The sequence below is a fragment of the Pleurodeles waltl genome, chromosome 8, assembly GCF_031143425.1.
Source record: "Pleurodeles waltl isolate 20211129_DDA chromosome 8, aPleWal1.hap1.20221129, whole genome shotgun sequence".
In the NCBI taxonomy this organism is placed as follows: domain Eukaryota; kingdom Metazoa; phylum Chordata; class Amphibia; order Caudata; family Salamandridae; genus Pleurodeles; species Pleurodeles waltl.
In genome coordinates, this window is record NC_090447.1 from 608,822,688 (window position 1) to 608,846,638 (window position 23,951).

The 23,951-nt window shown below is 46.4% G+C and overlaps 1 protein-coding gene across 4 annotated transcripts in view; it reads right to left on the bottom strand.

The window, feature by feature from the left end:
- Window positions 1–1,063: 1,063 nt before the first annotated feature.
- Window positions 1,064–23,951, bottom strand: part of LOC138249130 (regulator of nonsense transcripts 3A-like) — a 698,030-nt gene continuing 675,142 nt past the window's right edge. Inside the window, exon 11 of one of the 4 annotated variants that reach the window (XM_069203154.1) lies at window positions 1,064–2,402. In XM_069203154.1, coding sequence (XP_069059255.1) covers window positions 2,226–2,402 — 177 coding nt within the window. In that variant the 3' untranslated portion in view covers window positions 1,064–2,225. The remainder of the gene's footprint in view (window positions 2,403–23,951) is intronic. The other 3 variants (XM_069203153.1, XM_069203149.1, XM_069203152.1) reach the window with 3 other exon arrangements.

Sequence of the window (23,951 nt, forward strand, 5' to 3'; positions counted from 1 at the left end):
AAAAAAAAATCCCTGGTGTCAAGTGGCATTTCTGCTGCCCAATCGCATCATAATCGGGCAACAGAAATACAGAGCGACATCAAAGGAAAGGCCTTTCCTTTCCTTTGATGCCTCTCTCGGCCCCTCCACGTGATCGGAGGAGAAATACTTTTGCATTTCTCCTCCAATCCACGCTGGAAGCTGAGCTTCCAGCGTGGAGTGTTAGGCCGCTGATGAGGTCAGAGCGCAATCGTGCGCTGACAACATCAGACGCAACGGAGGGGTCAGTGGGGGGCCAAGGGTAGCAGGGGAAGCGATTCCCCTTCCATCCCTGCCCAGGGGAGGAGGGTGCTTGGCCATCGGAGGGAGCGCCAGCGCTCCCCCTGAGGGCCCATAGCAGGACTAGCTGGTCTCATCCTCGGCACCAGGCAACCGTTGCCGAGGACGAAACCAGTTCATCCTGGGCACCCAAGGGGTTAAACCTTACTGGGCAGCACATTCAAAAATAAACAAAGCAAATGCCCCAGTTGAAGCTTTGCTTCCGTTAAGTCTATATCCTCCTAACTTGATATCCATGGCCAAGGCAAAGCAAGTGTGTTTTGGTTGCAGTCCCACCTTGAAAAATTATCTGAAATCCTTGATGGAGGAGAATGCATTATTACTCTTTCGGAGCACAATATCTTTGTAAGTGACTGTGGCAAGTGGGGTTTTTTGTCACACCTGTTGAGAACAGAGCACGTCTGTCTCCCTTTAAACTACTGTGAGTATGCAAATGCACAAAACCACCTAGAAGCCTCATCCATTTAGCCAAAGGCCATGTGCGTGGGAGGGCTGGATGCCTATGGGGGTTGCCTACTGGAGTAGGGCGCAGGCCAGGCTCCGAGGCCAACTCCTGCTATGCAGGGCCGAAGACCGTGGGTGGCGAGGATTGGATCAACATGAAGTAATTTAATTTTACTAAATATTAAAAGAACCTTAGAAATTCACTGAAAAAATAAGTTACAGGGACGTTATAGTTAGGAAATAGAATTTTAAAAAAACTAAGACATTCACTGAAAAAACAAGGTTTAGAGGGACATTATAGTTAGGTTCATAGAAATTCAGCTGTTATAGTTAGAGTTATCTCAAGTAACTGTAACTCATGCTCCAAGGAAACTATAACTGGCGGCCTCGTCTGTGTGGCATACACTGTTCCTTAACATATACTATAATGCAACTCATTATAGTTTAACACGTTACACAACAAATGAGCCACACAAGCGTTAAATAAGCCATTTATCAGATCACGCTAAAAAGGAATTCACTGTTTATTATAATTAATGTTTTTCTAAAAGTAAAATGAATGGTTGTTCAAGTCTAGATCAAAGAGCTCGCTATATCTGAATATATGTAAAAAAAAGAATCAGTATAAAAAATAAACAAACATTAAAAGATTTTCCACAATGAGTTTGCTCTAGTTTTCGCGCAGGCAAAAAAATAAAACATAAAATAAAGCAATGATCCTTCACTCCTCTTTTGTTCCTTCAGACAAAATATCAACAACATATTTCAATTCCGTAACCATGAAAATATAATAAAAGTGCAGTATCGTTGCAGTAGCTATAAAAACAAAGTGTACTCTTTTGCAAAACCACGACCGAATGCTAACAGTCATTCATTAAACAAACATGCACAACTAAATGGACCTGACATGCGTGAAAATAAAAGTTAAAACAGCAGAGGAAATAAATAATATATAACAATCACTTAATATAATCTCCAGTCATAAAATATCCACCTCCGGTCAGAAAATAATAATGGTACTAATAGCTACCAAGTTATTCTATATGAATTTGAAAAATATTTAATTATAGTAAACCAGAAACTCATTTAAAGGGCCTAAACATTATTTAATCAAGGGCAATTTTATTGCTCTAAGCGCCACAAATACTAAAGGGGTGACATTATACATTTTTACTAAAAAATATTGTTTAATGTAGAGATCTAGCAAAGCGCATATTCGTTATAACAAAATACTGTAGAAGCGGTACGCGACACCTACAGATATGTGCCTCTTCTCAGGTGTGACTGCAGTACTACAAACCTTTCTTTCTTTTTTTCCGAAGTCTTTTTCTTCCGAATAAATATAACATTGCTCTAGTATTTTTCCTATGGCTCGTGTGCCGGCCGCGTTGTGGTTACGCCAAATGGTTATCACAAAACAACTCATGCAGCTGTATTTTTTTTATCAAGGTTGCATTCTCCGTCTATAGTACCGCATCGTCACACTCGTCTGAGACGCCTCCAACTGACTTGTCGACCTGTTGCTTCCGATGAGGGCAATCTAAATAGGATTTCTCACAATACCCAGATGGTTTACTTGTAAATTCGGTATGGGTGCGACTGCGAACTCCTGGTTGGTATAGCTGCATTGCTGGACGATCCTGAAAAGAAAAAAAAATATTATCTTTTGAAAAATACAAATAGCCAGCGAAAAGATTAAGACAGATCAAACTGAAAAAGTGTTGTTTTTCCCCTCTTGAATATTTTATGTCACATAATTTGAAAATGTTGACCTGTAGAAATAATGTTTTTTATCATAACTAATTTTTTTTACTGACAGTCCCTCTGCTACTAGCAACATCTTTATGAACCAAGCACTTTGAGTTCAACCAATACATACTTAAAAGTATGTTAAATATGTTCTAAAATTGCGTTATTCAGTGGGTGATTCTCCAATAAGCAATGTAGGGTTATTACTTGATCCACAAATAAGGTAATGTATGATAAAAAAAATATCACCTGGGTCACATTCGATCCCCTTTAAAACACCCAGAATATCATCCACTTCCCAGTCATCAGTGTACATTAACCTGCCTCAAACAAAAAAACAACAACCTTTCTCTTCATGTTCATCAGCACACAATCTGCTGGTCCCCATACCCCTGACATTGCAGTCATCTTCACACAACGTCAACTGGGTGCACCTTTCATCACACATAGTTCACACCCCAACAAATATCTTAGAAGTCCTCATCACCACAGGCTACAGCATCCAGCACACTGAACCCACAAACACGATAGATACAAGGCTAAGAGTCATTCACAAGCCCATCTGGCCCTTCGTCCTTAGCAAGCATTTGAGATCCTCAAATGCCATCTTCCAAGACTGCTTCCTTCAAACTGAATTAACAAACTCCATGGGCATAACAGCAACTTCTCCATAAAAATCACAGGCATCATCACATCTACATGCATAACAACCATCCAAAATTCCTTGGAGATGCCACCCTTACCACAGATTTAACCAGCAAGTTAATGAAAGAATCACTTTCTACACTGTTCTAAACCCTGTACATTATGCAAAACATCACAGAGCCTACACACTTCAAAGTCAACACTCCTAAATTAATCTTAATTGTTTTACCTTCTATCCGATGCACGTCTGCTATACAAATGACTGGACACATCGACACATCATATCGACATGCCCTTCTTCATTGATCATGGCGCACCAATGCATCAAGGTCAACCAAAAAGAAAAAAGTTACAGCTCTTTCAAGGTGCTCCCTATGTACTCTCTACAAGATGAACTCAAGCCTCCTCCTCTTACTCCAGCCTCCACCAGATGCCAGGACACACCTCAACGTAAACAACAGTACAACAAAGAAAACATGACCCTCACAAAAAACCTTGAAAACATAACCCTCTATACACAAACTGTTAGAACCATGTTCCTCATCAAGATCATCAGGGAAAGTTTATTTTGGGGTCAAGTCCCTTAAACACTCCCAAAAAATGTATTCAGCCTACACAATATATGACAAAATTCATTTAAAAAACAGCAGAGAACCAAAACATGTAAAAAAAAAGATACTGCCAAATACAGTCCCTGACTAAAAACATTTAGAACAAATTCACTTATAATACTTCAACCTATAAAATGAATGCGGCCATATAAAAGAAAACTGAAGGCCCAATATAGTAAATCAGTTTAGAATGTAAAATCCAGTTAATTCAGAGGCAGATTGATAATCCCAGCCTCTTCTTTCAGGGCAATGCAGCATATAAATAATAACTTAGTGCACAGGAGGATTCGAGTGGCAACTTTGTAGTGTCTAACATCCGCATGTGCAGCCAAATCCATACCCTCCTTGCCCCTTTTTTACACTGGACAAAAAAATAGTAAATGATCAACATCTTCAATCATATCGCTACAAAACCTACAGAGTAGAGATTTATCCAGGTTATGCTTCCAAATGCTTGTAAACTTATCAACCATCCATGTATCCAGCCTGAACTGGATAAAACAGAGTTTGAACCAGGGAAGGTGTAACGGCATCCATATACGGCTCTAAGGAGGGCATAGATTTTTGAGACAAAAAAAGCCTTTGCAGGTCCACCAGATTTAGGACTTCTGTGATATGAAACAATCTTAAAATTCCAGAATGTCTCTTTAAACATGACATTAGTACTATTGTTGATAGATGTGGGATCGCTCCAGAAATTTCACAGAAATAGATCACTAAAACGCAATTTTATAGGTGAAAGCCAGGACATTGTGTTCACATTGCCCACATTAATAATTTCTATTAGGGCTGACGTATACTGTAGTAACTCGGGTTGACCATAATCTGATCCAAAACAGGAGAGGTTTCAAGATGGCTAAATCACCGACCCTTTTGAGACCCAAGTCAAAGTATAAAGGGGTTGAAGGAGTACTTTGATATAGACTAAATAAAGATCTTAAAAACAATTCCTCTTAGTGGTCAACCCCGTAGTATTCCCAACTCCCCAGATCTCTGCCCCATGATGAGTTGGAGTTTGCGCCTTTGTGCAATAAACTTCAATGGACAGGGAGACATACATGGGAGTGGTTGCTTTTTATTTTTTAATAAAAGCAGAGGCTCTGTGTAATACGGTCAAACTCATGTTTCTGTATTTGTGACTTCCATATATGCGATTTACCTATTCTGTCTCCCAAGTAATCAAACCTGTCCACTACTTGTACTGTAAGTGCCTTCATCAAGAACCCTCTTTTGAATGATCTATGGGGGTTAAACACTATAACCTTAGTTTTTTAACATAATTACTTCCAGACCTCGAAGATCGCAACAATCAGCAACATTATTGAGTAAATTCTGCAAGTCTGCTGGAGAAACTAAGAGTGTTGTCAACAAATAACAAGGTTGGAATGGGAATCCCTCCTAGTTCGGGGGAGTCATGGGTACAGGTGCTAAGCTGTTTTCTAAAATTTTCTATATAAGGAGAGAACAGGTTGGGGGCCAAAATACAGCCTTGATGTACCCTATGCGCAACAGGTATGTGATCTGTGAGCTTGCTCCCAGAACCCCTACTCCCTCCCAATCTCATTTGGGCAAAGTTAATCTCATGAAGTCTAATGGGAATTCCTAACAAGGAAGAATTGATTCCCATTGACGGAAGAGTGGACCACAAGCATTGCGTAGGGTCAAGGTCAAACGCAGCTCTTAGGTCCACAAGGGACACACCTTTAGTGAGCCTCAGATACATCCAATGATAAGTTAAATCTGATTAATCTGACCTTTGAATGGAATCCAGCCTGTAGGGGAAAGAAAATCTGGGAGTCTGTCATCCAGTCTTGCAATTCGACTAAAAACTGGCAGCAGAACACTTTCTGGAGATTATCAATTAGGCTGATAGGCTGACAGTTGTCCGGGACAGTACTGTCCCTTTTTTTGAATAATGATACGATTTCAGCACCACGCTAGGTATCAGGAATTATTTCCTCAGCCATGATCCTACTGGACAATAAGTGAATATAGGGGCGCCACAGAGCAAGTTACGAGCAAAATACATATCCAGAGTCTTATCAAGACAAGGGTATTCCCAGAACGTCAAACAAGGAATAACCCTAAAAGTGTCATCCAAGGAGAACTGAAGAACATCATGGCCCAGTGGGCAGTCATCAATTAAAATAGGGATGCTCTCTGATCATTTGTTATCCACCTTAACTACTGGGGATGGGACTGTTTCCTATCTTTTCAGTGCGAATAATGTTGTGAAATGATTAAGCCACTGGTGAGGTTGGACATAAAACTCTAAAGGGCTGGCATTACTTAAGCTGCTGTAGGCTGTAATATGCCAAAAGGCTACAGACTATCTATGTCTAGGAGCCGCAACTAGATTGAGCTAGAGTGATCCAGCCTTGTTTAGAAGAGGCCACAGTTTTTATAGTGGGATCCTGCTTCCCTTATTAAGTAACAATCTTCTAGTTAGATGACCTTAATCAGTTTACCTTTGGCCCTACAGCACTCGCTAGAAAACCATGGTGAAGACTGGGATACAGGTAGATTAGAGAAGGAAAGTTCCCTACAACATAGATGGTGCAAAGCCCTGAATAAGGCAGTATGAATATCTAATATAGGGAGCTCATTGGGTAAACAATGCTCATACGGGCCAAGACCTCTGAGAAAACCAATGTGCGACATCAAGGCAAGAAAAGAAACGTATACAGACCAAAGCCCTTAACAACCTCACCCAATTCAATACATTCTGATTTACACACATATTCCTCTTCACACAACTAAGGCCACCTTCTACAAGATGTCCACGAGCATGGCAAGCTACAAAAGTAAATCCCTATTCAAGGCAATTAAGCACTGCCGAACGCCGATCTGAATCTCCTATCTAACATTCAATACATAAATGCAATGCCATCAATCACTTCTTTTTGTTTGGAAGGTAAACAAAATCAGGACGTACATCGACAACGCCAAACAAGTAAACACACTCCTCTTGCACAGTAAACTCACCAACATCTTCAGCTTGTTTAAAGGCAGCCCCTGCAGTGAGGCTGATGGCATTTCTGCAAACTGATAGACAACCTGACCTCTGAAGGAAACACTTCTCTCTTGTCTGTGTTTAGAGTTGCTCCCAGACAGTCAAGAACTTGCACGTTTCAAAGCTGATTTGTAGAAATTTACATGAAGACCCAGACAATGGGGGAGCGTAGCTAGCTGGTAATGGAGTAGGCAGTGCCTCTTCGGGCTCTGGCCGGCAAGGTCCCATCCAGACCCATCCTGCAACTGAGCTGGCACCTGGGGGACCCACAACACTGCTGTGAGCCTAGAGATGGCCCGGGAGGGCTTGGGGACTTAATCAGGCTCATAACCGTTGGGGATTCAAAATCCGGGATTTTGATAGCTGCCGCAAGGCCGCAACACCAATATGGCGGCTGAGGCACATTGACGAGAAGCAGCCCTAGGAGAGGAATGAACTGATCAGTAGGGTGAAGCAAGCCAGGCTCCCCATGCCTTCCCTTCAACCTGAAAATCCTTCTGTGGGGGAGAGTGGCACTGAAGGAATTCTTTGCTGTTGCCAGATGCAGGCGAGCAGGGGAGCGTCCCGCTGCAGAGGTGAGCAGCTGAGGGCCCTGCTGCGCCTCTGGGTGAAGCGAACATGCCAAGGCAAGGCCCAGTGTGGGGAGCGGTCTGTGTCTTGTGGCATCTGAGCACAGCCTGACAGTGCCAGCACACCAGGTGAGCGGGAGCCTAGACTGCATGCTCTCATCAATCCCCCATCTGGCAGAGCAAAACACAACTGCAACACGACTGGGACTGCAGCAGGAGTGCCAGGGCTTACTTTGTTGCAGACAGCTGCCTGACGTGCCTGGGACCCGGAATGAGGCCTAAACCTGTGTGTCATTTGGCCGTCTATAGAAGCCCTCTGCGGAAGTATACTGGCCTATGAGAGACTACAGTGGAAGTGCTCTGCCCTGCGGGGACCGCATGGTGCATGCAAAGTCTAGTGTGGACAGCCAGTGATCAGCGCTGCGGGCGTTGCACAGGCCCAACTAAAGGAAACATAATTGCTATTGTGGCATTGCTATGCCCTGACTGCCCTGGGGATCTTAACCACTGACTCCTGTTAACTTCTGGCTGGGCATCATGGGGACAAGCCCGTGGGAGCATCACTTCACCTGACATGCCATGGGAACACACCTGGAGACCTTGAGGTTCTACATGGACAGCTCCCCCCACCACAAGGCCCAGCAACAGGAACTTACTTCCGAGCCTTTGGGGTTGGGTGGCCACCAGTGAATGGTGGATTGCCCATGCCCCCAGAACACATTGGCCCCCATTATGCAATGTCACACCATCATCAGGCCGCCTGTGTAGCCAGAACCCCGCCGGCCCTATTATGGTTTCCCCACTGGGCCTTAACATTGCAGCTGGCTCCTAATGAAGCCAACTGCAATGTGGCAGTGCAGCAGCGCCCGTCAGCATTCCATTGCCCAAATTACGGGCAGGGGAATGTGCGATGGGGCTGTGCATGGGGGCCCCTGCACTGCCCATGCCAACTGCAGGGGCCCCAGGGCCTCCCCCAAGTCCCCGATTCCACCAGCCTTTCCATGGGCGTGATTAGCGCCATTGACAGGCTGGCGGATGGGGACTCGTAATCCCCAGGGCAGCGCTGGCGGGCCTGCCAGGCTGCAGGCTGGGGGTAGCCTGTCGATGTCGTCGGTTGGACCATGGCAGCTCCGCCACAGTCATAATATGGCAGTCGGACTGCCACGACTAGCATTATCTCCCTGCTGAGAGGCTTACGCACCGGGTGCCCCTAGAGACCAGTGGGGACTAGTGCAAAATTACTGAGAACTGACCGTCCACCCCTGGAAAGTGCAAGAACCATCTCCCTGAGAACTCTATCACTATTCCTGCTCCCATCTGGGTCACTGGCGTACCACGAAGCAGGACCTTGGTTGGCGCATGGTGATCCCACCCCCCTCACTCCTGAAGCGGAAAGCAACTGCTTCCCTTCAATATAACTGCCTGCTACATCACGCTCACACATTTACCACCACAATAGAAAAGGCGACATGGAAGAAGGACCAGGATATCAGCCATGCAGTCCCAGACGAGACAGGTGGCTCCTTCTTGAGCACCAAGGGGAGACAGGACTGACTCCTGGAACTGCCAACTGGTCCTACATTACAGGACATCTTGTAGGCAATTACAACCTCTAGAGAGGCACCTGAGATGAATAACAATACCTGGACACCGATCTAAGCCTGCAGCCAGATGACCACAGGATCATCGCTAAACAGGTCATGGCCACTGAGAGGGACATAGCGGATGTACCCCCGGCATTGACTTTGGTGAAGGAGAGGCTGGCTGGGATGGAGATGAAGGTGCAGACCTTCGAGTTGAGAGCTGAGGATGCTGAGAACAGATCACTTTGCAATATCATACTGATCAGTATGGGGAAAGGTGCGGAAGACATTGTGACGCGAAGGGTTAATTAGCTTGAACAGTGTAGATGAGCGTGATGCCTGCCGAAGCCAGAACAACGTGGAAGAAATTCACGATGTTCGCTTTCAAGCTTGTTTTCTTTTGACATTCCGTAGATAAACTTATTCGCAGCTGCATGTGTGAGAAACAGGCTGTGAAGGAGATTCAGTCTCAACCTTGAGAGCGAGACCACAGTAAAAGATGGAATGAAAACAATTGCCAGGGAATGGCAAGGCAGCCAAGAGACATGTACTGATAACATAGCTAGAAAATACTGGAAGGGGATAGAATCCAAGCTTCAGGTTATTTAAACACTGAAAGGTGGGTCAGGGAATTGAAGCTCGCAGATGGAGTTGTGAAACTGTCATCTTCAGACCCAGTGCTGCCTCCCTGTTTTGCTGTTCCAAGACCGTGACGCTCAAGGGGGAGAGAGGTCCAAGCGGGCGGTAGAGGGCTTCCCAGCATTTCGTGGTCTAAGTTAAGTTCCACCCAGGGATGAAAGGCTTTTGCTTCTCTGCTCTATTATTGTGATTGATTATCATGCTTGCACTATGTTTATAATCTGAGGAATTCAGCTCGTTTATAGTTTTTTTTCTTACTGAACATCGTAGAGTGAGTCTGCTACAGTAATTGAAATATGCATTTTAGTGTGCAGTAAATCAAATCTTATCTGAAGTATTCAACTCGTTTATATTCTGCTCCCTGAACATCGTAGTGGATCACATTTTGGTATACAGTTATTCCAAGTTTATATCTGTAAATGAACTCTTTGCTCAGATGTATACATAGATGCTCTTTGTGATGTACTTGTATATAAATAGATGCTTTTTGTTATTGCTATTCTTATTCTGTCAATGAACCCTTTTGCTCATAAGTATACATAGATGCTCTTTGTAGTGTACTTATATATGAATAGATGCTTTTCATTGCTATTCTTATTCCACTATTGTTGATGTACTAAATGCCTGCATTTACCTGAAATTCTAGTAAAGCTAAATTGTATTCATAATTGGCGTGTGGTCCTTCATTGAGCGTCCTTATTGACTTATACCGAAAAGGTGTCAACCAGCCACCTGGATAAGACACATACACATCGTGGGGCTTCCGGAAAGAGTGGAGGGAAACAGTATGGCGACCTACATGTAGAGATGGCTGAGAGAAGATGTGGCCAAGGAGGGCTTGTCCACATTTTACGTGCTGGAGTAAGCCCACTGTGTGCCCGTGCGACCTCTGCAACCAGGGGCGACCCCACAACTGGTTGTGGCCCAGCTCCTATACTATAAATATAGAGATGATATATTGAGACAGGCGAGGCAGCGAGGGGACATCATGGTCGAGGACAGCTGAGTGATGATATTTCTGGACTTCTCCCGTGAGGTACAGCACCAGCGTTCCAATTTCTTGGATGCCAAGAAGAAATTACAGGAGATGGGCATCCCCTACACCATGATGTTCCTCGCCCGTTTGAGAGTGGTGACCCCAGATGGTTTTTCCAGGATCCCCAGGAGGTCTGGGTCGGGATAGATCAGCACCCCCAGGCTCGGCCCACTTGAGGACCTCGTGGGCATGGCCACAATGCTCCAAACCATTCCGTCAGCTGTCACAGGGGTTGGTCTCACCTTCCAGAGCAGAAGTCCAACAGGAAAGGCAGAAAGCGATGGAGGCTGTGGCATCCTTGAGTGGCAGGGGGTCCGACATGCCATCTCCAAGCAGCGGACAGAGAGGCTCCGACCCAGATCAAGACCCTTACAGCTCTGAAGGCATAAACATGGAGCTGCAAAGCGTCACACCAAGAATGGCAGATGAACTCATCTGCAGTGGCAAATTGGATGGGAACAGAACAGCCCGGCACTGAGTAAGATAACAATTGGGTGGTGGGGGTAGGATGGGGGGTTGGTTGCCTGCCTGCCTGCAGTGAGGACGACTGACCACAGTAACAGATGCAGGATGGACGGGACTGCTCGGGGAGCACCATTTGGCTAGCACCACAACCCAGGTTTGTGTAGCGGACTTTCCAGTGAAACTTTAAGTTTTGGTTACTAGTTTGGATAAGGGGAAGGAATGTTCTTGTCCTGGGGAGTGGAAGTTGGGGAACAGTTTGTTTGAGGATTATTGTAAATCCAGCAAGTCGAGGCCTATCGCATATTCGGCACAACCACAGGGATAGGCTCCTACATTGGCCCAACCACCAGCTGCCAGACATGCGAAAGGGGGGAGATGGTGCTGAGTCTCGCAGATGGCGACACCTATGACATACCAACTGCTATCCTAGAATATTAGGGGCATGCAATCCATAACAAAACATTACAAGATATACTCGTTCCTACACGGAAGGGAATACACGTAGCCTTACTGCAGGAGACGCACCTAACTGCCAAAGAGAGGGCTGCACTACAGGGGATGTGGCAAGGGCACCCATACTACACCACTTACTCAGGGTACGGAAGGGGAGTACTCATATTGATCAGAGCAGGAGTACCTTTCCAACAAACGGGAGCTGTAGTACATCCAGAGGGCAGATATGGTAGTTAAAGGCAGACTAGATAGCCGGGACATCACAAAAGTCAATATTTATGGCTCCAACTTGGACCAGAGTACATTTATCACAGGTTTGGGGACCCCACTAGCTCTGCACCTACTGCACTCTGTAATTGTGGGAAGGGATTTCACCTGTGTGTCAGACCCTCAGTTTGACTGCTTGCATCCCACCTTAAGGGACTCTCTGATATGTTGCACAGCTCAGACCTTTGCAGATTGGCAGGCACAATGGACCCTTACAGACTCCTGGTGGATATTAAACCCCCAAACGCTAGAGTATTCCTATTTTTCAGTTTAAGACCTGCACAACCTCCACGTTAGACCTGATACATTCCTTTGCATGCCAGACCTTCATGGCCTGGTACAAGATGCCGAATATCTAACCCGCACTATATCGGATCATAACCCGATTTTACTTCAACTGTGGAAAGATCACTTGAGAACTAGAATACCCACATGGACCCTAAAACCCAAATCTCTTGATGATCAATTCTTCTGAGAAACAATTAGGGATACAATTGGGTTTTAATTCAAGGAAAATGAGGGCACGGCCTCCTCACACTTAGCGAAGTGGGACACTTTTAAATTGGTAGTAAGGGGTCAATGCATAGCAGAGTTCATGGGTGTCCAGGAGACTTTGCTGAGGGAAGTCACTGAAGCAGAACAGGTATTGCTGGATCTGGAATGTAAAAGGCCAGGGCATCCCAAACTCAAAACAGTGCTACTGGAGACCTGGGAGAGGGTAGCAGTACAAGTGGAGAGATTAAAATGCTTTGACTATAGGAAGTATATGGAAAGGGCTCACCCGGAGAGAGATCGGTTTGGCACTTCACTGGCCTGCTTAACAAACCCAACAAAGACAGGGACGCCCATAGTAGAACTGACCTCGGAAGGGGGCAACAGATTGTACATCCAACTTGCCATCAATGACCACTTCTTCCAGTACTATTATGACATATAAAGATGGGGATCTCCAAGACATACAGACATTGCAGACCTACTTCTCCTTAGCGCACTTCTCTGGCCTAACGAGGAGGAGGTTGAGGCTCTTGGAAGAGACATCACCTTGCAGGAGGTGAGGGGGTCCTAAAGACACTGGCCATGGGCAAAACACCACGAACAGGCAGCTTCCGAGCAGAATTTTACATTGCTCATGCTGCAGAACTAGCCCCCAAGCTAGTGGAACTCTATCAGGCAGACAGGAACCAGGGAGGTCTCCCGACATCTACTTGTGAGGCATTGATAATACCCCTGCTTAAGCCGGGGAGGTAACCAGTCACTTGCATAGCTTATCACCCAGTCTGAAAAATACTGAGTGAATTTCTGGGTACTCAACTCTTGCCATTGATGGGTTATTACACCAGGACCGAGCAGGATTCATCCCAGGTAACACTGTGTTGAACATCCGGTGGATCCTACTACTCTTAGAAACCACCTCCTATGATCGAGAGATGGCAGTGGTGCTCTCAGTAGACAATGAGAATGAGAAAGCTTTTGACAGCTTGGAATGTGGGTTCCTCTACGAAGTGATGAAGCAAATGCACCTGGGTGATGCTTTCCTGGCCTGGACTTCTTTATTCGAATCCTACGACCTGAGTCTGAACTGGCCAGCTCTAAGGTGAGCAGAGGGGCGAGGCAGAAGTGTCCATTGTTGCCGTTGTTCTTTGCACTGGCTATGGAATCCCATGCCAGCTTAGCTAGAACAGGCGGCCACTATCAAGGACTACAGATAAGGGCATTCCCTCAGCATATTGCGTTTTACGGGAATGACTTGCTGCTCCTCAAAGACACAGAAGATGGCCTTGAGGGTGATTGAAGGATGGTGGCATGAGTGGTGGAGTAGATTCGAAAGGGAGGGAGTAGCCCTTTAAAACGATCCGCAAAGCCCACCCGTCTGTGGTGATATGTTCCCAGTGGGGCAGGTGATGGCGTATCCTGCCACCAACTAGACGGGAGCGAGGGGACGGACTAGGAGAGTTTGGAGGCTGCAGCGGTGGACTGAACAGACCTCTGGTTCCCTGTCCCATGGCCACGTGGGATTCTGCATCCTCGTATACGCATAGGCTGACCAGTGTGCGTGGCACGATGGCTGTGTGGAGGACGCAACAGGGCACCCCTTCCGTGTCCACGAAAGGGGCGAAAAGCGGACTGTGGTGGGCGAGGGGCCGAGGAAAGACAGAGGGACCGAGCCGTAGCCCGGGAATCCTTGAATCTCTCCAAGGCCGAGTCCGCTTTGTCTCCGAAGAGATGGGTGCCATCAAAGGGCATGTCCAAGAGTGACTGTTGGACATCCCCGAGAAACCAGAAGTTCGTAACCAGGCATGGTGCCGTAAGGCCACTGTCACAGCAACCGATCTGCTCAGAGAGTCGTTCGTATCCAGCCCACAACGGATTGTGAACTTTGCTGCGTCACTCCCATCGTTCACTGCTTGGGAAACGATAGCATGGGCCTCCTCCGGTATCTGCGGCAGGTCTTGCGCAACCGTATCCCACAAGGAGTGGGTATAGCAGCCCAAAAAGCATGCTGTTTTCACAGACTGCAGCGTTAGACTGTAGAAAGAAAACAGCTTCTTACCAAACTGTTCCAGCCTTTTGGATTCCCTATTCAGGGGTGCGGAAGGGAACGTGCCTGAAGAAGAGGAAGCCTGGATAACAAGACTCTCAGGCATGGGGTGTTGAGACAGGAATTTAGGGTCGTTTGGAGCGGGCCCATGGCAGCGTGCAATAGTCCTTTTCACAGGAGCCCTTGTGTTTGGTTTGGACCATGTATCCAAACGGACATCAGTGAGGGCTTCATTAAATGGCAAAAGGGGTTCTGAAGTAAAATCCCCAGGCTGAAGCACCTCCGTCAGGAGATTAGACCTGACCTCTACAGTAGGAAGCTCAAGGCCAAGGACCTCAGCTGCCCTACTGACCACCATACCATAAGTTGCTCCCTCCGCCGTAGCCACGGTAAGAGGAGACAGCATGCCAGCTTCAGGAGAAGTATCCAGACCACTGGCTTTGCCCAATTCCTGTGCCCAGTCCATAGCAGGGTCATCCTGGTATTCATAAGTGTAGGAAGTTGGCTCTGTATATACTATTTCAAAGTAAGAAATAGTGTGCACAGAGTTCAAAGGTTCCCTTAGAGGCAAGATAGTGGCAAAAATAGATAATACTAATGCTCTATTTTGTGGTAGTGTGGTTGAGCAGTAGGCTTATCAGAGGTTAGTGTTAAGCACTTGTTGTACACACACAGGCAATAAATGAGGAACACACACTCAAAGACTTACTCCAGGCCAATAGGTTTTTATATTGAAAAATATATTTTCTTAGTTTATTTTAAGAACCACAGGTTCAAGATTTACAAGTAATACCTCAAAGGAAAGGAATTTCACTTAGATACTCTAGGAACTTTGAAAGAAAGCAATATCATATACAGTCTTTGTAAAAATGGCAATAAGCTATTTTCAAAGTGGACAAAGTGAAAAAATCAACAGTTCCTGGGGGAGGTAACTAAAGGTTAAGTTTGCAGGTAAGTAAAACACTTACAAGTCTCGAAGTTGGGGCCAAGGGGGCCCACCGTTGGGGGTTCAAGGCAGCCCCAAAGTTACCACAACAGCAGCTCAGGGCCGGTCAAGTGCAGAGGTCAAAGAGGTGCCCAAAACACATAGGCTTCAATGGAGAACAGGGGTGCCCCGGTTCCAGTCTGCCAGCAGGTAAGTACCCGCGTCCTCGGGAAGCAGACCAGGGGGGTTTTGTAGGGCACTGGGGGGGACACAAGCAGGCACAGAAGTACACCCTCAGCGGCACAGGGGCGGCCGGGTGCAGTGTGCATACAGGCATCGGGTTTTAGATAGAAAGTAATGGAGGGACCCGGGGGTCACTTCAGCGGTGCAGGCAGGCACGGGGGGCTCCTCGGGGTAGCCACCACCTGGGCTAGGCAGAGGGTCGCCTGGGGGTCGCTCCTGCACTGGAGTTTGGTTCCTTCAGGTCCTGGGAGCTGAGGGTGCAGTGTTGGTTCCAGGCGTCGGGTCCCTTGTTACAGGCAGTCGCAGTCAGGGGGAGACTCTGGATTTCCTCTGCAGGCGTCGCTGTGGGGGCTCAGGAGGGGGTCATCTCTGGCTACGCATGGGCTCGCAGTCGCCGGGGAGTCCTCCCTGAAGTGTTGGCTTTCCGCAGGTCGAGCTGGGGACTTCGGGGGCAGAGTGGAAAGTCTCACGCTTCTGGCGGGAAACGTGAAGTCTTTAAAGTTGTTTCTTTGTTGCAAGAAAGTTGCAGGTTGTTGAACAGGGCCACTGTTCACAGGAGTTTCTTGGTCCTTGGTTGCAGGGCAGTCCTCTGAGGCTTCAGAGGTCACTGGTCCCTGTTGGATGTGTCACTGTTGCAGTTTTCTTCGAAGTTGGAAAACAGGCCGGTCGGGCTGGGAGCAAAGCAGTTGTCGTCTCTGTCTTCACTGCAGGGCTTCAGGTCAGCAGTCCTTCTTCTTGTTAAGGTTGCAGGAATCTAGTTTCCTAGGTTCTGGGGTGCCCCTAAATTCTGAATTTAGGTGTGTGTTTAGGTCTGGGAGGGCAGCAGCCAATAGCTACTGTCCTGGAGGGTGGCTACATCCTCTTTGTGCCTCCTCCCTGTGGGGAGGGGGGCACATCCCTAATTCTATTGGAGGAATCCTCCACTCACAAGATGGAGGATTTCTAAAGGTAAGGGTCACCTCAGCTCAGGACACCTTAGGGGCTGTCCTGACTGGTGTGTGGCTCCTCCTTGTTTTTCTAATTATCTCCTCCAGCCTTGCTGCCAAAAGTGGGGGCAGTGGCTGGAGGGGCGGGCATCTCCACTAGCTGGGATGCCCTGTGGCGCTTTAACAAAAGGGGTGAGCCTTTGAGGCTCACCACCAGGTGTTACAGTTCCTGCAGGGGGAGGTGAGAAGCACCTCCACCCAGTACAGGCTTTGTTCCTTGCCACAGAGTGACAAAGGCACTCTCCCCATGTGGCCAGCAACATGTCTGGTGTGTGGCAGGCTGGCAGAAACTAGTCAGCCTACACTGGAAGTCGGGTATGTTTTCAGGGGGCATCTCTAAGATGCCCTCTGGGTGTGTTTTACAATAAATTGCACACTGGCATCAGTGGGCATTTATTGTGCTGAGAAGTTTGATACCAAACTTCCCAGTTTTCAGTGTAGCCATTATGGAACTGTGGAGTTCGTGTTTGACAAACTCCCAGATCATATACTCTTATGGCTACCCTGCACTTACAATGTCTAAGGTTTTGCTTAGACACTGTAGGGGCATAGTGCTCATGCACATATGCCCTCACCTGTGTTATAGTGCACCCCTGCCTTAAGGCTGTAAGGCCTGCTAGAGAGGTGACTTACCTATGCCACAGGCAGTGTGAGGTTGGCATGGCACTCTGAGGGGAGTGCCATGTCGACAGTCATTTTCTCCCCAACAGCACACACAAGCTGAGAGGCAGTGTGCATGTGCTGAGTGAGGGATCCCTAGGGTGGCACAAGGCATGCTGCAGCCCTTAGAGACCTTCCCTGGCATCAGGGCCCTTGGTACCAGGGGTACCAGTTACAAGGGACTTACCTGAGTGAAAGGGTTGTGCCAATTGTGGAGACAAAGGTACAGTTTAGGGAAAGAACACTGGTGTTGGGGCCTGGTTAGCAGGGTCCCAGCACACTTTCAAATCATAACTTAGCATCAGCAAAGGCAAAAAGTCAGGGGGTAACCATGCCAAGGAGGCATTTCCTTACAATAAGGGTCCAGGGACCCCTCCAATTCTTCCCCATATTCGTACCCATAGGAAAAAGGGTCTGAATCCAACCTGGGGCGAATAGGCCCCACTCCGACGCCGCTCCGACTCCGAGTCGTTGGGGATAGGAATTGGGTTGACGTCGATAGTGGGCCCCACCGGCGTCTGGAGCGTCGATAATCGACCCAGCGCCAGGGAAGGTCTCAAAGGTGCGACAGTGCCGGTGCAGATCCGCACATGGATCCGGAGGTGACCTCGGTGGCCAGGGCTGAAGCCGCCGGCGCGGATCCAGAAGGCCCCTCAGCCGAACCCCTTAGGCCCGAAGGTGCGGTATCGGGGTCGGCCCGCCCAAATATGAGGCGCATGGCCTCGTAAAACTCTTTTAGTTGGGCGGGGGTCGCTCCGGCTCCGGGAAACTCGGGGAAGTGCAGAGCTGACCCAGACTCAGGCTCCAAGGACGGAGGCCTAGTGCGTGGACGCTCTTCTCCGCATCTTGACGGCCAAGCAATGTGGCGAAGTCGGAGAGCGATGGGACTTCTTCGACTTCTTCTTCTTACCTTGACCCTAGGATTTAGAAGAAGACGAGTGGTGATGACCCCGGGACCGATCAAGAGGCCTTCCTCTCGAGCGAGACCGGGACCTACGTGGAGTCGAGTGCCGGGCCACCATTAGCTTTAGGGACCACTTCCTGAAAGCATTCGGATGCATGGCCCGGCACTCAGAGCACGACTTCAGGTCGTGGTCAAGCTCGAGGAGCCACAGACAAACGCGATGAGGATCCGTCACCGACATCGTCCGATGGCAGTCCTCACAAGGCTAGAACCCAGTCTTTGGGGACATCCTCGATGCACCAAAGTCGCACACACAAAACTCAACAAAACAGTCGAATTCAGCCAAAAAGTAGCCAGGGTAACTCTTCTCCGGATCAGCACGTGGCGCGAAAAGAAAAGAACTGACATCACTGCGCGAGGGCGGCATCTATGTACTACTCCCGATGTCATCACAGCAACCACAACGCCTGCGGAGTCGACCAACGCCACCTAGCGACGCGCAAGGGTATTGCTCGAAGAAAAGTCTACGGATCCAGTCAGACACCTGGGGAAAAATTCTAAGGTAAGGAATCTGCAACTAGAAGTCTCTATCAGATATACTCTAACTACTGTAGAGGCTGAGATCCCAGTGGAAGACCTGGGGACTCCCATAACAGACAGAGACTGGGAGACAATTTTAGACAGAATGCCAAGGGTTTCTGGGAATGCTAGATTCAAATGTATTAATTTTTACATCCTCCACCAGGCATACCTCATCCCAGGGAACAATAATGGATTTTACAGTACCATAGATGTGGCTTGTCCTAGGTGCAGCAGGGAAGGGGCAGACATCATGCATATGCTATGGGCTTGCCCTGTACTGCACCCATAGAGGAAGGAGGTGACCCAAGTGCAAGAGGACGCTGTTGAGAAAGATGTTCCAGTTTCCCCAATACACTGCCTTCTACACTGGTTCCCTACACATCCAGAACAAAGGCTACCACCACATTTCAAGATTTAGCCCTTCTACTAGCTAAACACGAAATAACGAGATGCTGTAATGTACCGGCAGGCCCAAGGGTAGACACCTGACGTATGGAGTTAGAGAGACAGGCAGAGTATGAAGAGGGGGATAGGGAAATCAAAAACCTGGGAGGCAATCCTGTATAGTTTAAAGCACCAAGACCCTGATTCTGAGAGCTCTGCTCCTGCACAATCATCTAGGCATGCAGCATTGGAGGAGGGAGCTCTGCATAAGATTTCCACATTTAGAAACTGTAGGGTATGACTGATGTGAGCTGGGATGCTAAAGACTTGTGAGTAGCAACACCCTATCTCATTTGTGGGGCAACACACAGACAGTTAGGTGCGCACATAGTAAATTGGTACAGTCTCAACTGCTGGAGGGTGACGGTTGGTAGATGGGGATGGGATGGTTACATGGGAATGGCTGAGCTCCTGCAATCCTCCCCTTCCTTTTTCCCTCTCCTACTATTTTTGACTGAACGCTCTACTACTGAGAGACATTTAAGAGGGGGGGATGCCCAAAAACATTTGAAATCCAGCTGGAACGATGCTTCCCTGGAACTGTATGTTAATGAGTTTATTTGTGTTAATGAGAAAAATACAATAAAATCTGTTTAAAAAAAAAGGCCCAGACAATGTAGTGATGGTGCATTTGTTCCATGCTGAGAGCTTTTATCAGCCAATCACTGAGGAAGAGGTAGATGGAAATCCTTTGACTACATAGATTGACTGCACCACATGTGTTTTGAAAATATTCTTGGAGCTGATTTCGATCTGAAGGAAATGATTTTATAATTATAGCGACCTTTGCCTACGGTCTGTTATTGGTTGAAATTCTTTCTCTGGACCTCTTTTGGGGACCAAGAGATATCTGGAATAGATGCCTTTTCCCTGTAGAGATGGAGGTACTGGCTCTATTTCTCATTACTGAAGAAGAGATGTGACTTCGATTCATTAAAAGCACATTTGTATTTTTTGCCACAGGTTTTGGTGGGATTTCAGGAAGATGGAATTTGAATTGAAGGGTGCAACCGTTCTGAATGATCTGAAGCACCCAACCGTCAGTTGTTATTAGTTTGCACTCTGCAAGATGACTGGAAAGACTCCAACCCACAATAGTGGGGAACAGAGGATAGGTAGGGGGGAAGTAATTGTTTTGACTGAGACATCGATTTCCCTGAAGAGGAAAGCCAGCTATGTTGTTGCTCACCTCTTAGTCTGCTTGGAAATTGTTGGTAAGAACACTGTTGCTTTCCTTATGATTGCTGGTGGTAGGACATGGGATTGAACCCTCTGTCGCTGTTGGTATCTGTGGTCCTGGAGTCAGTAATGAGATCTATAAAGTATTTTCTTTTGCTCCAAACCCACCCCTTCAAAGTTTCAGCTTTGTTCTTCATACGTTCTATCTCACATTCTGCAAGAGATCCAAAGAGGTCTGAACAAGTAAATGGGAGGTGCATGATCTTCAATTGTGCTTCCAGCTTTAAAGATGTTAGATGCAGCCAGGACGCTGGCCGGATGGGAAATGTTGTGGCAAAACTCTGTGGCAGGTAAATCTGTTTCTTCAATCACCGCTCTAAATATTTGGTTTAACACTAACTGACCTTCCCAAGTAATCTCTAAGAAGGCTTATCTCTGGTCTCTTGGGAGGTCATTCACAGAGGTCAACAATGATTCCCATATAGTGCTATCATATCGTACCAATAATACGGAGGCACTATCTGATTTAAATGCCGCTGCCAGAGAACCCCACATTAAGCAACCAGAAGCATCAACACCCTTCCTCTCTATCTATCTGGCCGTACTGAAGTTTCAGGGCAGTTGAGTGTCTCTTAATCGCGGCCCAAACTACAGTGAAATCTGGTTTTAACTTCCACATATCACATAGAGGGGCTTGGTAGGAAGGTCTGTATTTTTACAGTAACTTGGGAATTACCATTTTGACTGTAGCTGAATGCAAAATATTTTTTTCTCAAAAGCAAAGCAAACCTGGTATCAAAGGACTAAAGGTCCTGCAGTGGCTCTCATCTCCATTATCACAATATCGCGGAACAAAACTTTATTTAAATATTATGTTTTGCGTCTCCAAGGAGGTTCGCTTCCTGAAATAACACAATGTAATTACAGACAAGTTTCTTAATGGAGAGGAGGCGATGTGGGTATATATAAGGAGTACGATGAAACAGTGATGGATGAAGATCATCTCCTTTTGTGACTCCCTAATGTTGATTGAGGTGGGGTATCTACCTGGTGTACAGAGGCAGTCAGCAATGAAGGGCATGCTGGACAAGCATGCAACTTTCTAGTAGGTGCACTGAGGTACTTGGCCATGGTGGAATGTCCACAGTAGGAAGATGCACATGAAAAGTGTCATCTGCAGAATGTTGACCCTTGGAAACCTTTCATGCTGAGAGCAATATCAGAAAAGAAAGAAGCCCTGAAGGAGATCCTGAAACACCTGTTGCAGAGGAGTGTCCCAACGACCTCCTCAACAGTGCATACTTTGACTCTAAATGCCCCAACATCAGTCTCATTGATGGTGAATACTTCGGCACTGTGTGTCTTGAAGTCGATGACATGGGTCAACAGTTAAGGCCTCAACGATTCTGGTGTTGACGTTGCCTGGATAAGAGCTGAGGACTTACTAGGTGGACTTTTGTCATCCTGGCAAACTTTCACAGTAAGAATGTCATTGCTGAACTGTGTTTCGATTTCGACCAGTGCTCCCAGGTTCGGTAGGAGTGCCTGGAGAGATGGTGATGATGCCACTGCCTCTCTCCCTGCTTTGCTCTTTCTTTTTAAGAGGCTTTCTCAGAAAGTTGCAGAGCCTATGTGGAGAGAGAGACCCCTCTCTGACCTGCTTTTGGTGTTTCTGCTTCTCGTTTTTTTGCTCTCAGGTCTTTAAGCTTCCCCTTCTGGTGGATCCTTTCTTTGTCCTTCAGGGGCCTTTTGGTTTATTTTCTTTAAAAAAAATCACATTCCTTGACAAAGTGTGATGAGGCTAAACAGATCACAAACAAAGACTGTGAGTCTGTTGCACCCGTTTTCTTTCCACAGGAGACACTTCACAAAAAGTGATGGTATTGTGAAGAAAATCCTGTCAAAAAGAGAAAAGAACCGAAAAGCGTCACATAGGTAAGACACGATGAATGAAGGTGACAAAAATAAAATTCTGAGGAATATACCTCAAAAAGGGCAAATAAGCCCCTAAAATGTTCCGTTATGCTTTTCGAAGGAGTCAGAAAAACAAGCTTAAACTGTAAGGCTAACTGCCATAATAGTGATTGCTGTTGGATGGGACATGCTGGCCCCATAAAGCAATGGTGTACCATTTTTAACCTTATTCACTGTTGACCTGACAGGTGATGACGCAGAAAATGAAGGTTTTCATTTATTGACGCATAAACGTAGTGTGAAATAATCATGTGTGACTTTAACCGAACTAATAAAGATTGTACGGGGACAAAATGTGCCCTCAGAGTAGTTTGCCAACATTTATAAGCGTGCTTTATATAACGTGGTGTATTAGAATTGCACTAATCCGACATAATCATAAACGTGTGCTATGATTTGCTTGTTTGAAATGTTTTAGCTTAGCATTACTTTAGTGCAGGCTTTGGCCTAGTTGCCTTGTCTCGCGGTTTAGATGCGCGTATTTTTCCAATGTGCTAATAAACGTGTATTTCTGCTTGAAGCTGTACTTTTCCACTGAGATCGTTCACATGCTTATCTTAAGGTTTCGTGCCAGCCTGGCATTTCTCTCTTTACTCCAAGGTCGATCTGCAGGTGTGGACAATGGAAGCTCTGAAAATGAGTTAATTGGTATAAAATGTTGCAACTTGCGTACCCGTCTCCAAGGATAATGTATGCTTAAGTAAAAGCTTGAGAACTGTTGTTTTTGATTGGACAATTTGAAGCTAACCTATGAACCCTCCAATGGAAGACCCTACTGGATTTGAACTGTTGTCTATTTAAACCAGGTGCACGAGAAGAAAGTAGCCATTACAGCCATTACAGCCATTATTGGACATCGCCCATACCCGCCATTTTGCAGGACATTGCAGCTATTATGGCCCACCTTGCTGCGACGCCATTCTGAAAGAGACTTTGATGCTTTCTCTAATCGAGAGAAATAGATTTAAATGATTCTTACCCTAGAGACTTTAACTTTGATTTGTCCCTTGGCATGAAGTAGTAGTAGTTTATCTTGCCGACGTGAGGCAACTGCCCCGTCCACCCCTGCCCCTTTACCCCGTCCCATGCTGATCGAGAAACGGTACCTGTGAGACGAAGAATTCCTTGAATGCTGATTGTAATTGGTAAATATGAAAGGAAATTGTACAATTGCATTGTGTTTCTTTTAGGTAACCAACTGCTGATTTTGATAAGAGCCCTAGTTAGGAGTTTTTCTAAATTAATGTTGCTAAATTGTTTTTGCATGAAGTCCCACATGCCGATGCTAATTTGAGGTTAGATGAGGATTCCTTTTGTTGCACGATGCAATTTGAGACCTTGTTATGCTGACTAAATGTATGCAATTAGCTCATTACAGATTATAGTTTTAGTGATTTGCATTGCTATCATCGAATGCCTTGTTATTCAAATGCTGCATAGATTGCACCTGTTTCATCGTTATGGACAGCTATTAATGTTCATTTACATTTATCATTTGGTGTTGAGACACATCTATATTGTGCTAGCTTTGTTAATATAGGGAAATAAATTCATTAACTTTGAATAAACTGGTGTGGTTATTCATGACCGAAAGGTCATGGTTCGCCGAAATGTATTCTGGATTAATTGTTAAGTGTTATGTTGATCAGGGCATTGCTTATGTTCGTTATTGATTATCGATTACATTAAGTTGGCTGGTCTCGGGTGAAGAGAGTCCCACTTA